The sequence below is a fragment of the Anomaloglossus baeobatrachus genome, chromosome 1 (genome assembly GCF_048569485.1).
Source record: "Anomaloglossus baeobatrachus isolate aAnoBae1 chromosome 1, aAnoBae1.hap1, whole genome shotgun sequence".
NCBI classification, from domain to species: domain Eukaryota; kingdom Metazoa; phylum Chordata; class Amphibia; order Anura; family Aromobatidae; genus Anomaloglossus; species Anomaloglossus baeobatrachus.
The window spans coordinates 421,871,772-421,888,940 of NC_134353.1; the positions used below are offsets into that span (position 1 = coordinate 421,871,772).

Sequence of the window (17,169 nt, forward strand, 5' to 3'; positions counted from 1 at the left end):
TTGCTTTGGAGTGATTAAACCGAGCTGAACCCCCTCCTCTGTCAGTTTTTCCAGAGAATTTTTTATTTCCACAATGACATTATGATTAATCTTTTTATAGATAGCACTGTCCCTGAGCATTTTAATCAGTTCTTTCTCGTATAAGTCTACGTCTAGCACCACTACTGCTCCCCCCTTGTCTGAATTCTTAATGATGATGTTAGAATTTTTTTCAAGAGTATCTACTGCTATTTTTTCATTGTAAGATTATGAGGAATAGAATTTTTATGTCCATGCAGTTTGGTGAGTTCTTTCTCCACTAAAACCTGAAAATCTTCCATCTGATGGCATCTTAATGGAATAGATAGGATAGAAATTGGGATTAGAGACTTTTCCAAATAATGCTGTTCCTTGTGAATCACTGGATTGACTTTTATTTTCAGAAAGGTCTCTTAAGTTTTGTAGAGTCATTTGTTCTTGGAAAGTGGATGGTAAGAAAGGCTGATCAGGATCAACTGGATCATTAGTATTGTCATCCTGGGAATGGAAAAAGTGTTTTTTAACTGTTAATTTGCGAATAAACCTGTTAACATTCAATATAGTCTTAAAGAGATTGAACTTGGTATTGGGAACAAAATTGAGTCCTTTTTTAAGAACTTGTATTTCATGCTGGTTGAGAATAGAAGCCGACATGTTTATGACAGAGCAGGGGTCACGATTATCCGTTATTTCTTCCCTCTGGTGTTATGTCCATGTTGCTGAACCGTTCCTCCTGGGGAGCTTGCGGCCAGCCCTCCTTGTTTTCTTCTGGAGCTTTTTGATGCCGCAAGGAAGTTTTTTGGATCATTCAATGATGCTGCAGATGTATTCACATTAGAATAGGACACATCAGTGTTATAATCTGTGGACTCCATATCGGTAGATTCCATATCCATAGAGGAAAAAGTCACTCGATGAGAAGGATTATAATTTTTATTTTTGAGAATGGGTTTTGGACCCAGATTACGATAACGGTGCCAATTATAGACTCTGTTAGTTTCGTAATCCCTGGCATCCCTTTTAAATTTTCCTTTTTTAACCCTAGAACGCATACCTGGGGCCTCCCAGGCCTGCTAGGTCATTTGTTTTCTATGGTAGATTGAATTGCTTGCGCGTTCTAGGGTTAAAAGAAGTAATGGAGTCTTCCAATTTAAGAAATTTAACATTAATTTTTTCTTTCATTGTTTTTTATATTTCGGTGTTCAAATATTGGGTGAGAGAATTTTCTATTTGCTCCTGTGTTGAAAAATAGCTCTACCACTGGTTCCATGACCAAGTCAGTTTTTTTGTGTTCCCGGAATGAAATGTGGATTGAATAGGTTGTTACTGACATCTGGTTAGAAAATAATGTCAATAGCACCTTTAGAAATATATTTATTCAGAAAATTGGTGACATATTTAATACTTATTTCACCCACTGTAAATCAGCCCCAGTGTCTTCTATATGATGTTTAAATAAATCATCCTTAGTGACTCCTATATGACATATACATCATCCTTGGTAACTCTTATATGCTGTACAGTTGAAAACAGAAGTTTACATACACTATCTAAAAAGACACTTAGGCTATGTGCGCACGTAGCGTTCTGTCCCTGCAGAAATTTCTGCAGCGATTTGAACAGCACACGTGCGCTTCAAATCGCTGCAGAAAGAGTCCGTAATGAAAAAAAAAAAAAGCCGATTTCATGCGCTCTAAGTGCATCCCCTCCCATAGACAGAGCGGGGGATGCATGCAGAGCGCCCAGAATAAGTGACATGTCACTTCTTAGAACTCGCGCTTCGGGCAGCAGCCGAAGCGCTGCGCTCTAATACGCCACGTGCGCACGTTTCCTGCATAATCTTCATAGATTATGCTGGGGACGCAGGACGCATGCAGTTATGCTGCGGTGCAGATCGCAGCATAGCTGCATGCAAATACGCAACGTGCGCATATAGCCTTATGCAGGTTTTTCTCACTATCTGATATGAAATCAGAATAAACCTTTCCCGTCAATTAGGATTACGAAAATTATTTATATTTGCCAAATTGCAGAATAATGAAAGAGAGAGAATGTTTTAAGGCATTTTTATTACTTTCTGCAAAGTCACAAGTTTACATACACTTCATTAGTATTTGGTACCATTGCCCTTAAACTGCAAGACTTGGGGGAAATGTTTTGGATATCCTTCCACAAGGTTTTCTCACAATAGTTGGTAGGAATTTTGGCCCATTCCTCCTGACAGAACTGGTGTAACTGTGCCATGTTTGTAGTTTGCCTTGCTCACACCTGCCTTTTCCACTTTACCCATATATTTTCATTAGGATTGAGATCACTGCTTTGTGATGGCCACTCCAAAACATTGACTTTGTTATCCTTAAGTCACTTTGTAACCAGTTTGGCAGTATGCTACGGGTCATTGTCCATTTGCAAGGTTTATTTCCACCCAAGCTTTAAGTTCCTGGCTGATGTCTTGGGATGTTGCTTCAGTATTGCCACATAATCTTCTTTCCTCATGATGGCAACTATTTTGTGAAGTGCACCAGTCCCTCCTGCAGCAGAACATCCTCACAACATGATTCTGTCACCCCCGTGTTTTACAGTTGGGATGGTGTTCTTAAGCTTCAAAGCTCCCTTTTTCCTCCAAAAGTAATGATGGTCATTATGGCCAAACAGTTCAATTTTAATTTCATCAGACCACAGTAAATATCTCCAAAAAATAAGGTCTTTGTTCCTTTATGCATTTGTAAACATTAATCTGGATTTTTTTATGTATGTTTTGGCATAATGGCTTCTTCCTACCAGAGTGGCCTTTCAGCCCATGCTGATACAGTACTTGTTTCACTGTGGATAATGACACAATCTTACCAGCTTCCGCCAGCATCTTCACAAGGTCTTTTGCTTTTGTTCTTGAATTGATATGCACATGTCTGACCAAAGCACGTTCACCTCTGGTACACAGAACCCATCTACTTCCTGAGCGGTATGGTGGCTGGACATTGTCATCTTCTTTGCACTTCTGTACAATTGTTTGTACAGATGAGTGAGGCATCTTCAGGTATTTGGAAATTGCACCCAAGGATGAACGAGACTTGTGCAAGTCCACAACTCTCTACCTGAGAACTTGGCTGTTTTTTTTTTTTTTACTTTCCCATGATGCTACACAGAGAAGCAGTGTGTTTCAGATGTGCATTAAAATACATCCAGAGTTGTGTCTCTAAATAACTCAGATTTTGCCAATAAACCTATCAGAAGCTTCCAAAGACATGATATCATCATATGGGTTGTCCCACAGCATAGTACTCTTAGTGTATGTAAACTTTTGGCTTTGCAGAAAGAATACCTTAAAAATACCTTAAAACATTCTCTCTCTCCTTCTCTCTCTCTCTCTCTCTCTCTCATTATGCTAGCATTTGACAAATATAAATAATTTTGGTAATCCTAATTGACCTAAAACAGGAAAGATTTATTCTGATTTTATGTCAGTTAGTGAGAAAAACATGTATGTTTGTCTTTTTAGATAGTGTATGTAAACTGCAGGTTTTAACTGTAAAAAAAATGCTATTGCTGAAAACGTCATCATGTCCTGCAAAACAAAACAATCACTGATCTCGGGGAGACCAGCCAAAGAAAACACTGTCGGCAGCCAACAAAGGCACTCAACACAGTGCAATCCTAGGATGCATTGCCCCCCGGGAAGTATGCAAATCAAAAAGGTCCGTGGAGCCTCTGTTAGGAGTCTTGACACGGAAAATAGCCAGATATCCCTCCGGGAAGGACATAGCCAAGGAGTGGCTCTTTTTAGAAGACCACCACAACCACCATATTAAGTGGCCCTTTTAGTCAATATCCAACTCTTGACGAGTTTGAAGATATGACAAGGGGAATACCAAGGCCAGGTATCCATCCACAGACAACTGTGTTGAGCGCCTTTGTTGGCTGCCAGCAGTGTTTTCTCTGGCTGGTCTCCCCGAGATCAGTGATTGTTTTGTCTTGTTGGTCTACTAGGCATTGCTCCCACATGGCCAGAATCCTACTACACACTGATGAGGGGCAATACCCCAAAACAGCTGTCTGTGGATGGATGCCTGGCCTTGGTATTCCCCTTGTCATATCTTCAAACTCGTCAAGAATTGGCTATTGACTAAAAGGGCCACTTAATATGGTGGTTGTGGTGGTCTCCTAAAAAGAGCCACTCCTTGGCTAGGTCCTTCCCGGAGGGATATCTGGCTATTTTCCGTGTTAAGACTCCTAACAGAGGTTCCATGGACCTTTTTGATTTGCATCTTGTCCTGCAAAAACATTCTGCAATACAGTTCTGTCAGCAAAATAATAAAAAATTGCTATCATTATATAGCAATGAAAAAACAATTATTTTTTCTATAAAATTATTTTTACTGTGGAAATGCGGCAAAACATAAAAAAATTATATAAATGTGGTATATCTGTATTGTACTGGCTTGAAGAATAAAGCTGTTAATACTTTTACTAAACAGTAAATGGTGTAAAGAAAAAACACAAAAACTATTCCTGAATTGCTGTTTCATGTTCATTGTGCCTCCCAAAAATCGGAATAAAAAACCATTAAAAAATGTAATGTGCCAAAAAATGGTACCGATAAAAACATTAACTCATCCTGCAAAAAATAAGCCCTTACATAACTTTGTCAGCAGAAGTCAAGAAAAATTAGAGGTCTCAAAATATGGTGATGCAAAAAATGTTTATGTGATAGTTGCCAACCAGAAAAAAATATGACTCTGGTAACGCTGGAATTGCAACAATCTGAAGAATAAAGCCATGATATCACTTATAACGCACGATGAACTGTGTAAAAAATAAAAATTCTGGACCTGCTGTTGATTTATTCATTCTTCCTCTCAAAGATCACAGTAAGGATCTGCTCGCATTTTTCACGTGATTCAGATGAAACCACTGACAGAAGATTCCCTATAATGAGGCCGAGGGGGTTATTTTGGACCGTGTCTACTTGTGATCTGGCAGTATCCGTCTTTTCAGTTGTGCATAAAAGCGTGGATGATCACAGTTTTGTGCGCTGCTGAAAAGGACACTGTTGAACAAAAGCCAGATGGCGTTTGGAGTAGCTACCCTGCCTCCTTAGTGAATGGATCCCTCGAAGGTGTCATCTGAATCCTGTCATTCAGAGATTTAGATAAAAAAACACAATAAAAATAGTCAGCTAAGGATAAATGTGATCCAAAATGTTATGTAAAATGTTCCTAATAAAAGCTTCAACTCCGTCCACAAAAAAAAACAACAAATCACCACTCAGGTCCGACATCTGTCAATGGAAATAAAAGGCATCTTCACATTACTTGTAGCACAAAGACTAGAAGTCCCAGAAATTTCGAACTCCCCCCTGAAGTCCTGAAAGGGGGTCAAATGACATACAATAAACTGAATAGAACTAACTAGAAACTAAATGGCTAAACTTAATGGAAAACAACAACCTCCTGTGGTGCGACAGTAATGACCTTAATTACAGAACAAAAGACGGTGATTATAGGAAGTTAGCTAAAATCCTTAAGGTCATTCGACCCATCTCTGGGTTCCAAAGGTAGAAATGTTAAATGACACCTCTCTGGGACTTCTAGTGTTAAAAGGTGCTGTGGTTCTCCCAAAAGAAATCCAGCAAAATTTGTGCTCCAGAATCAAAATACCCCCCTCCTTCTGAGCCCCACAGTGTACTGAAAGCACATTTAGCATCAACGTTTGGCATACTGTAGTGAGGAGAGATCACTAAATTTTCAGGATGCGTATGTCTAGAAGAACAAGCTGGGCATATTGTACAGGCACTACAATCTATGGGCACTACAATGGCAAATTAGTAATTTTCACTCAGCAAGATTCATTGCTGTTTATTTCAGTAAAACACCCATGGAGTCAAGATCGCCACTACACCTGTAGATAAGTTCCCAGTGGGATGTAATTTCCAATATGGGGTCACTTTTGGGGAGGGTCTGCTTTTCTTACACTTAAGGGCTCTGTAATGGAGTATGGAAACTATTCTAGGAAAATCTGTGCTCCAAGAGTAAAATAGACTTAATTAAGCAAAATGTTCTAAAGTGAGCGTAGGGGTAATAATACAGATTACTATTTGCCAATAAGCAACAAAAACCCATAAACTAAAGACTCATATTAAAAAGTAACTTTTATTTTAAATACTAATATTAAAGTGATGGTGCACTAAGATTTAAAACACATAGTGCAGAGATATGGATCTAAAGCCTGCTTTACACCTTACGATCCAGCATACGATATCGTATGCGATCCTAACCGCCCCCATCGTATGTGCGGCACGTTCAATTTGTTGAATGTGCCGCACAAACGATTAACCCCCGTCACACGTACTTACCCGTCCATACGACCTCGCTGGTGGCGGCGAACGTCCAGTTCCTGGAGTGGGAGGGACGTTCGGCGTCACAGCGACGTCACGCGGCAGCCGGCCAATAGAAGCGGAGGGGCGGAGCTGAGTGGGACGTAAACATCCCGCCCACCTCCTTCCTCCCGCATTGCTGGCCGGGAGCCGCAGGACGCAGGTAAGATCTGTTCATCGTTCCCGGGGTGTCACACACTGTGTTGTGCGCTACCCCGGGTACGATGAACAATCTGACTTTCAATTGTAGAGAAATGAACGATGTGCGTGCGATGAACGTTTTACCGTTCAATCGCAATCGCACGTACCTGTCACACACTGCAATGTACCTTACGATGCTGGATATGCGTCACTTACGACGTGACCCCGCCGACACATTGTAAGATACATTGCAGCGTGTAAAGCTGGCTTAAGTTTAATTATTATCCTTCCCTTAAAGTGTGGTCTGTGGGACATCAGTGATGCCTGAATAAAACAGACATGTCTCTGTGCAGCAATCACAGACACACGTGTACACCGCACGGAGACACAGTCAGGGAAAAATCACTGATGTGTGGGCAGACCCATTGATTATAATGGGTCTGCGTATGTCCGTGATTCTGGTACATTTAAAAACCAGCACATACGTACCAGAATCACTGACATCTGAAAGAGGCCTTAGAGATACTTTATATTTAAGAATTCCACGATCATAAGCAAACCTGACAAAAACACCAGTGGGAATAAAACCCTGTATACAGTATGTCTTTTTTTTATTTTAAACTATTTCTGTATTTTGTAAGAGGTATATAAGCATATAAGCATATAAGTATAAGCATATAAGTATATATAAGCATGACAGGATAACAACATATACGTTAAGTATAACAGGTTGCATAGTTAAGCTTGTATATTGTCTGATACAACATGTCTAATGGTACTGTCTAGGAACAAAGATCTTGCATTTAGAAAGCTGCCTGCTTTAAGTTTACTTCAATGCATTAGAAGACACTTTCTCTGAATAATGAGACTTATATATTGATTTTTTTTTCCTTATAGGTGAAATGTGATCAATATTGGCCAAGCAGAGGTGCAGATACATATGGGATGATTCAAGTGACACTACTAGATACCATTGAACTAGCAACTTTCTGTGTGCGCACATTTTCTCTACATAAGGTAAGTTACACAGAGGACTGTAGAGAAAATAGCGAGATGTCCACATGCACCAAGTTCCAGATTATTATGCAAATGCTATTTTTCTCTGATTTTCCTAAATGGTTGACACAAATGAGTTAGTATAATGTGTAAATCAACCGTTTGAGTATAAATCAAATATTATTGGGCAAACCTCCTAATGATAACAGTATTTTTTCTAAAACTAAAAAAACTGAAAATGCCCTGTTCCAAATTATTATGCAGAACCGAGTTTCCAAACATTTTATAGGTTGTAAAGAATGGAAAATGGTCATTTGTTGAATTTTAAGCATTAAGAGGTCATATTTACTGAAAGCAAAAGTTTTTCCAATCAAAGACATCTTAAAGGGTTACTCCAGGAGGAAAAAATATTCTAATAGTCATGTCTTCATAAACTTTAAAGATGAGAGTCATATTGGTGTTCCCCATCCTCACAGTACCTGTAATTCAGTGTGACAGGAGCTTCTCCTAGGTGCTCCTCCTCCATTCTGAGATGTTACATCACAAATCAGGTGGCATGGCCTGCTGCATGCTGTTGGTAACAGCCAGGCCCATGTTAATATAGAACCCCTTCTTTGATATCACCTTCACAGTTCTCGCATGTATTGAACTTGTGAGTTTTCGGATGCTTTCAGTTTGAATTTCTTTGCAGGATTTCTGAATAACCTCCCAGAGCTGCTGTTTTTATGTGAATTGCCTCCCACACTCATAGATCTTTTGTTTGAGGATTCTCCAAGGGTTAACCAAACCATGAGTTTCTCTCTGTTTATGCCCATAGCTGCCAGTGACAGAGATATTCTATGCAGCATGACATGGCGCATTATCATGTTGTAATGCCCCAAACTTGGGGATTACATGGATGTGCCTTTTATGTATATTTGGTACTTGAAGTTGATCTGCATATATGAGAAAAGCAGTATACTCAGACACTAAATAAGTAACACTCCTCTTAGGAACAAGCTTGGTGGGTGGAGTTTTGGGTACAAGAGGCTGAAGACACCTTACGTTTTCTTAGAGTACAGTTGGAGCTCACCCAGTACACACCGTCAGCAACATCTAGGAGGTGATTTCTGCTCCAGCAGACTGTATGGCAACTGACTAACCTAAAGCCACATGTTGGTTCTCGGAGGACTTGCACCTCTTAAGTCAGATGGAATGCCCTGGTCAGCACAGCACTCTAGCCTACCAGAAACGTAAAGCTGTGCATGCCGGATGAAATATGGGTCTGAAGTGGGGGATAAAGGAAGCCAACTCTATTGTGTCAGCTTGGTCAGCAGGATATCCTCTGACTACACTTATTGTTCTTCCCCCCATATGTGATTGTTCCTCTGTATCTGTTGTATTTTGCCTGTCTGAGGAGGTGTGTCCATCTCAGCATGTTAGTTCCATGATGGCTGTGTACCTTCTGGCTGGTTAACAAGTATAGAACCATATGTTTCACTGTTAAAGTGTATCCTGTCTCCCTCAACTGCACCAACACCATGGGGTAATGCCATCCAACATCATTACAGAGAGAGTACAGTAACCTAGTAGCGTTAATCCCCGCACACCCACAAACTGTGATCCATTATCCACTGCATGTGTGCGTCAGGCACCGGGCACGGCCACTACTACCAGTGACACCCATTATTATTATTATTATTTATTATAGCGCCATTTATTCAATGGCGCTTTACAAGTGAAAGAGGGTATACGTACAACAATCATTAACAGTACATAACAGACTGGTATAGGAGGAGAGAGGACCCTGCCCGCGAGGGCTCACAGTCTACAGGGAATGGGTGATGGTACAATAGGTGAGGACAGAGCTGGTTGCGCAGTGGTCTACTGGACTGAGGGCTATTGTAGGTTGTAGGCTTGGTGGAAGAGGTGGGTCTTGAGGTTCCTCTTGAAGTTTTCCACGGTAGGTGAGAGTCTGATGTGCTGAGGTAGAGCATTCCAGAGTATGGTGGATGCACGGGAGAAAATGCACCTATGATCCAACCCTCTGCCAAGTGTACTCGGTCTCTTGCGCACCACAATGCATGAATATGATTTTGCTATGGGTGGCACAGTTCTTTTTGTACCATGGAAGAAAGTGGACAGCCAGAAACTCTAGTTTGCCGAGGACATTTTCACACCTTTAGGGACCCTAAAAAGGCCTACCAGCTATCTCCCCATGATTGCGGCCCAAATCATGACTCTGCCACTTCCTTGCTGTTATACAAACTGAAAAGATAAACATGGGGGGGGGCACAAATGGTGTCTTATCCAGCGGTACCAGACAGAATTAAATAGGTGCACTAACCTGGTTCAGTTGTGTAAAGACACAAATAAAAATAAAATCAGAACAATAAAATTAGATGTTTTAATCTCCATCGATCTTCAGTGCTCTTCTTCTGGCAATTCGGATTAACCCTTTTCCTCCATCCATTTTATCACTTCCTCCTGTTCTCGCAGCATTGATGGGTCATGATGTCCATCCACCAGCCATCCGCTACTCCATCCATCCAAGTTTGTATGACACTCATCAGTAAAGAAGACTGTTTTAAAATTAGTCTTCATGTGTGTCTGGGCCCAATTATTATAATTATTCTTATTTATTATTAATGGGTAGCTGAACAGTAGTTTTATGCACAACTGCAAGCCTCTGGAGGATCCTGTAACCTTAAGGTTCGTCGGACTCCAGTGGTACCAGCAGCTTTAAATACATGTTTGTCACATTTTAATGGTATTACGCATACGAGCAAAAGGTAACAATGTTTTAAACGTTTGACTTTCAGGCTCTATATCTCATCATCCACTACAACTTTGAGAGTGAGACTACCTTCATTTTATAGACAATCATCTTGGCTATCTCATACCTAAATGGGACTTCTAACTATTTAGCATATGATTAGTTATGCAGATTCCTGTCATGTCACTGCATTGTTACTGCTCTGCTCCTAAAAAGCAAAATTTAAATTGTTATTATCTTGTTAGCATTTTGTAAATCCACCTTTCAACACTGCCTGAATCCTACATGCTCTTGATCAAATGCAAGCATGTCTCGACCAAACTCTGATCTCAGGTCTTTTCTGCACATTTCCAATGTTGGCGCATACTGGTCGACTCACTTATGTACAGTATGTATTTCTTCAACTCTACACACAAGTGTTCAATAGGGTTGTGGTCTGGGGACTGTAAGGGACACGTCAGCGCCTCTTTCTCCTTGTCATTAAACCATTTCATCTCCAATCTCGATATATGTTTCAGGTCATTGTTCTGCTAGAATCATATGTCATCCTTTTCATACACATAGTACTTCAGTGTACGAAGCAACTCATCTTGTAAGATACTCGCATATAGCTCAGCATTGAGACCACCATCAATCAATAGTAATATTATTGCTATGTCACATATACTGACATATAGCTTAACCATCCATTCACTTTGTCTATTATGTGTGCCTATGCTATTTATAACTGCCTAACTGTATTCATCAATATGTATTATCGTTAGATGTATTTATCATATAATTCCTTTGGGACACTGTGTTTGTCCATTTCTTGCCATATATACTCTCTTGTGGACCAACTTTCCTTGTTTCTCCATTTTTTAAGTGTTTTTATATTTCATGCACTTCAACTTTTGAATAAACACATGTGTTCATGGTAAATTCGCCTAACACCCTAAATGTATATATATATATATATATATATATATAGATAGATAGATAGATAGATAGATATCTAGATATATATATATATATATATATATATATATATATATATATATATATATCCCGCTTACAATTTTTGTGATATGGGTCCTTTTGTGACTTTTATATACTACCTTCTCACCAGTTTTGCATGTTTACCAGTATATGGCACAGATCCCGTTTATTTTTTTTTACTTAATTGTATCCAGTAATGCCAGCTCCTCCCCTTTTTGTTCCAACAAACTGCACAACTAATCATATGCTAAATAGTCACAAATCAAATTTACGTATGAAAAAGCCAAGATGATTGTCTATAAAATGAAGGTAGTCTCACACTCAAAGCTGCAGTGGCTGGTGAGATATGGAGCCTGAAAGTCAAAAGTTCAAAATATTGTTACCCTTTTGCTCATCAGTGTAAAGCAGCTGCTCTGTTAAACCAGTATTTTTGTCTATCAGAAACATTCCGCATTATGCATTTAACTACAGGAATCCATCTGTGCTGTGTATCAGAGACAAATGTCTTTACAGTATGATAATCACACTTGTGTTTTCATGCAAAATCTAATGTTTTCATACCTTGTCCAAGACATTGCACTATGTGATGCTTTTTGACAGAAGAGAGATACCTTTTCTTTCTCATATTGAAACTTGTAGCCTGCATAATAATGTGGAACCTCCCTTAAGTAGTTTTCTCTTAATTGGGCTCACCTGGCAAACTAATTTTCAGTGGTATGAGATCGATTTCAATGATCTTTTTACACTTAAATCTAAATTGAATAATAACTTGGAACGCGGTGTAGTCTGTTTCACAATATCATTATAACATACAACAGTCAGACAGTGGCTCATTCGATCAGTTTACATGTTGGTGATCAATGGACTTGATAAAAGCAAATGAGTCTCAGCCACTGGCATGTACAGTTAGGTCCAGAAATATTTGGAGAGTAAGACAAGTTTTGGCATTTTAGCTGTTTACCAAAACATATTCCAGATGCAGTCAAAATAAATTAGGGCTTAAGTGCAGACTTTCAGCTTTAATTTGAGGGTATTCACAACATAATTGGAATAAGGGTTTAGGATTTACAACTCTTTAATATGTAAGTGCCTATTTTACAAGGAACCAAAGGTAATTGGACAATCACCTCAAAATCCCTTTAATGTGCTGCATGGGTTATTCCCTCTTTAATTCATCATGAATTAAGCAGGTAAAAGGTCTGGAGCTGATTCTAGGTGTGGCATTTGCATTTGGAAGCTGTTGCTGTGAACCCACAACCTGCGGTCAAAGGAGCTCTCAATGGAAGTGAAACAGACCATCATTAGGCTGGAAAAAAAAGAAGAACTCTATCAGACAGATAGCAGAAATGTTAGGAATAGCCAAATGAACAGTTTAGTTCATTCTGCAAAAAAAGAGAGGTGCACTGGTGAGCTTCGGCACTCAAAAAGGCCTGGAAGTCAACGGAAGACAGCAGTGGTGAATGATTGCAAAATTCTTTCCATGGTGAAGAAAAACCCCTTCACAACATCCACAGAAGTGAAGAACACTGTTGTGAATGTTATCCGAGGCGCTGATGGTTTGGAGCTCCCTCTGGTGGTCAGGACTGGAGGTGAAACTGAATGTGACTCAACATGTGTGTGAGTTAATTGGGAGTTTGGGAAGCCGATTTGCAGATCAGCTTGGGCTACATAGAAGAGCAGTGTCTGCTGGCTGGGGCCGGTGATGGATGTTTATTCCTCAGTCTCTGAATTGGCTTGGAGTTTGTCCTTCCATTTTTTCTCTCAATTTACCTGAAGAAGGCGGAAGGATAAAGCATCCGAGCGAAACGCGTTGTATAATTAACCATATTTTAATGCACAAAGAAAATATCTCTTATTTGTATATTGGTCTAGTCATATGACTGAAAATCATCCAATATGTTCCACCATTGGTAGCAGGAACGCCGCAAGACTAGTAATTGCCTTTGGATCTGTGAGGTGTAGTAAGTTTCTCCGGCTGTGACGAAGCGTCTAGGTGTGTTTAGGAACGCTCCACGGCTACTTCTAGTGTTGTCCGATAGATAGGGGATTGCGGTCAGCTCAGGTTCCTACTACTTTTGCTGATGGGATTTTTTGTGATCATCCACAGTGACCAGATCATAACAGTATTACCGGCCACACAAAAAAACAGATACTCAAAAGAAGGAATTTTTTTTTCCTTTATTCTATATATTTTTTCCTCTTATTTTTTGGGTTCCGTGGAAGATCTTTTGGTGGTATGGATAGTAAACTGTTGGCTGAGCATGTTTAGCATCTCTCCTCTGAGGTTCAGGCAATATCAGCTTATCTTAGACAGACACCTGTTTTAGAGCCTAAAATTCCTGTTCCTGAATTGTTCTCAGGTAATAGGTCTAAATTCCTGAACTATAAAAATAATTGTAAATTATTTTTTGCCTGAAGACCTAAGTTCTCAGGGAGTCTCGTGCAGCAGGTTAGGATTGTCATCTCCTTGTTGCGCAGAGACCCTCAAGACTGGGCCTTTTCTTTGGCTCCTGATGATCCGATTCTTGCTACTGTGGATTCCTTTTTACAGGTCCTAGGATTGTTGTATGATGAACCCAATGTGATTGATCAAGCTGGGAAGGCCTTGTTGGCTTTGATCCAAGGTCAGGATTCCGCTGAATTTTTTTGTCAGAAATTCAGAAAGTGGGCAGACCTTACAAAATGGAATGATGATGCACTTGCGTCACTTTTTCTGAAGGGTCTCGCGGATACAGTGAAGGATGTTATGGTGAAATTTCCTATCTCTTCTGGTGTCGATGCCTCTATGACTCTAGCCATTCAAATTGATAGATGTTTACGCGAGCGAAAACGATATGTGCTAATGTATTGCTTAGAGAATAGTCTTCAGAGCCTATGCAGTGTGATAGGGTCTTGTCTAATGCTGAGCAGCAGGGTTTTAGACGGAAGAACAAGTTGTGTTTCTGTTGTGGAGATGCGTCTCACACTATTTCTGTCTGGTCTAAACGGGAAAAAATATTTGCTCGTTTGTTTACTTTGGGTACTGTGCACTAAATTCCTTTTGTCCGTGTCTTTGATTTGCTCTTTATCCTCATTTTTGGCTATGGCCTTTCTTGATTCAGAGGCCGCCCTGAACTTGATGGATTTTGGGTTTGCTAAGAATTGTGGTTTTCCTATGGTACCTTTGCAAACTCCTATTCCTTTAAGGGGCATTGATGCTACTCTCCTAGCTGAAAACAAACCCCAGTTTTGGACTCAGGTAACTATGAAGGTTGCACCAGCTCATCAGGAGGTTTGTAAATTTTTGGTACTGCACAACTTGCATGATATTTTTTATTACTGGGATTCCCTTGGCTCCAGACCCATAATCCAGTTCTAGATTGGAAATCCTTGTCTGTGGTTAGTTGGGGTTTTCAATGTGTGCATAATGATCTTTCTGTGTTGTCTATTTCTTCTCAGCCACAGGATGTACCTGAATATTTGTAAGATTTCCTTGATGTGTTTAATGAGATTGGTTCTGATTCCTTGCCTCGCCACAGGGAGTGTGATTTTGCAATTGAATTAGTGCCAGGTTGCAAATTTACTAAGGGACGGATTTTTAATCTATCTGTGCCCGAACATGATACTATGAGAACCTATATTAAGGAGTTATTGGAAAAAGGTCATATTAGACCATCCTTGTCACCTTTGGGTGTTTGGGTGCCGTTTTTTTTCTTTGTGTCCAAGAAGGAAGGGTCATTGAGACCTTGTATTGACTATCGTCTCCTTAATAAAATCACTGTTAATTATCAGTATCCATTACTGATGTCGGACCTGTTTTCCAGAGTAAAATGGGCTAAGTGGTTTACGAAACTTGATCTTAAGGGGGCGTACAATCTCATTCGAATTAAGGAGGATGATGAATGGATGACAGCCTTTAATACCCCTGAGGGGCATTTGGAGTACTTAGTGATGCCTTTTGGGCTCACTAATGCTCCTTCGTCTTTCAGTCATTCATGAATGATATTTTTCGGGACCTGATTGGTAAATTTCTGATTGTCTATTTAGATGATATTTTGATTTTTTCTGATGATTGGGATACTCATGTTGAGCAAGTTCGGACAGTTTTTCAGATACTTAAGGAAAATGCATTGTACGTTAAGGGATCGAAATGTTTCTTTGGCGTGCAAAAAATTTCCTTTATGGGGTTTATTTTGTACCGGGCTTCTATTGAAATGGATCCGATCAAGGTTCAGGCCATTCATGACTGGGTTCAGCCAACTTCTTTGAAATCCCTTCAAAAAATTTTGGGCTTTGCTAATTTTTGTATAGGAATCCAGCTCACCCACGTCTGACCTCACCGTGCCTCAGACTCGGATCCGGCCCTGCCCTAGCCGCACAGCAATGATAAATGATTAAGGGCATTAAGCCAGAAACGCGTTAACAACGTCTCTGTGCATTGTCTGAACTGCACTGAATAAATCACCTGATCACTCAGCTGGATCACCTTCTTCATTTATCTTTGCTAATTTTTACCGTAAATTTATAGGCAATTTCTCTAGTGTTGTTAAGCTTTTGACTGATTTGACCAAAAAAGGGAGCTGACGTTGAGAATTGGACTCCAGAGGCAATTATGGCCTTCCAGGAGCTTAAAAAGAGGTTCACTTCTGCCCCAGTGTTTCTCTTCCATTTCAAGTGGAGATATATGCTTCAGAGATTGGAGCAGGAGCCATTTTGTCTCAAAGAGATCCTAGAACTTCCAAGCTGAAGCCTTGTGCCTTCTTCTCTTGGAAGTTTTTTCCATCAGAACGAAATTATGATGTGTGTAATCGAGAATTATTGGCTATGAAGTGGGTCTTTGAAGAATGGAGACACTGGCTGGAGGGGGCAAGACATCAAGATGTGGTGCTCACTGATCAGATAAGAATCTAACCTACCTTGAATCTGCCAAGAGACTGAATCCTAGGCAGGCTAGGTGGGCTCTGTTTTTTACACGTTTCAATTTTGTGATCTCTTTTCTTCCTGGCACCAAGAATATTAAAGCCGATGCCCTCTCTAGAAGTTTCTTTGCTGATTTGCTTGATGTTGTTGAGCCATCTACCATCCTAAATGAAGGTGTGGTCCTCACCGCTATTTCACCCGATTTGAGATTAGCAGTTGAGAGATTTGAGGGGGACAAACCTGAGAGATGTCCTGTGGGGAAACTGTATGTTTCTGATCAATGGAGGATTAGAGTTATGTCCGAGATTCATTGTACCATATTGGCTGGTCATCCTGGGATTTTTGGTACTTGGGATCTTGTCAGTAGGTCTTTTTGGTGGCTTTCCTTATCTCGGGATGTCAGGGGTTTTGTGCAATCTTGTGGGATTTGTTCTTGTTGTTCACGTTCTAGTGGGTTGTTGTTGCTATTGCCTGTGCCTAAGAGACCTTGGACTCATATCGCCATGGATTTTATTTCGGATCTTCCTGTATCTCAGATGATGACGGTTATGTGGGTTATTTGTAAAAGATTCTCTAAGATGGTCCATTTGGTACCATTCGGAGTTGGTGCCCTTTTTTTTCAACCTTTCGTTGGTTTTGATATGTTTACAGGGTATTTCTGAGAATATTCTGTCAGACAGAGGAGTTCAGTTTGTGTCCAGATTTTGGAGAGCATTGTGTTCTAAATTAGGAATTGAGCTGTCTTTTTCTTCTGCTTTTTATCCTCAGACCAATGATCAGACTGAGAGAGCAAATCAGACCTTAGAAACCTATTTGAGATGTTTTGTATTTGTGGATCAGGATGACTGGGTTTCTTTTTTGCCATTGGCAGAGTTTGCTCTCAATAATAGGGCTAGCGCTACTACTTTGATGTCTCCTTTTTTCTGCAATTTTGGGTTTCATCCTAGGTTCTCTTCAGGGCAGGTTGAGGCTTCGGCCTGTCTGGTAGTTGATTCTGTGGTGGAGAGAA

At 40.1% G+C, this 17,169-nt stretch overlaps 1 protein-coding gene across 1 annotated transcript in view; it reads left to right on the top strand.

The window, feature by feature from the left end:
• The window catches only part of PTPRS (protein tyrosine phosphatase receptor type S), a 684,599-nt gene that overhangs the window by 575,727 nt on the left and 91,703 nt on the right, over nt 1-17,169 (top strand). The window contains exon 26 of the mRNA XM_075352599.1: nt 7,430-7,549. Within this exon, the coding sequence (XP_075208714.1) occupies nt 7,430-7,549 (120 nt within the window). The remainder of the gene's footprint in view (nt 1-7,429; nt 7,550-17,169) is intronic.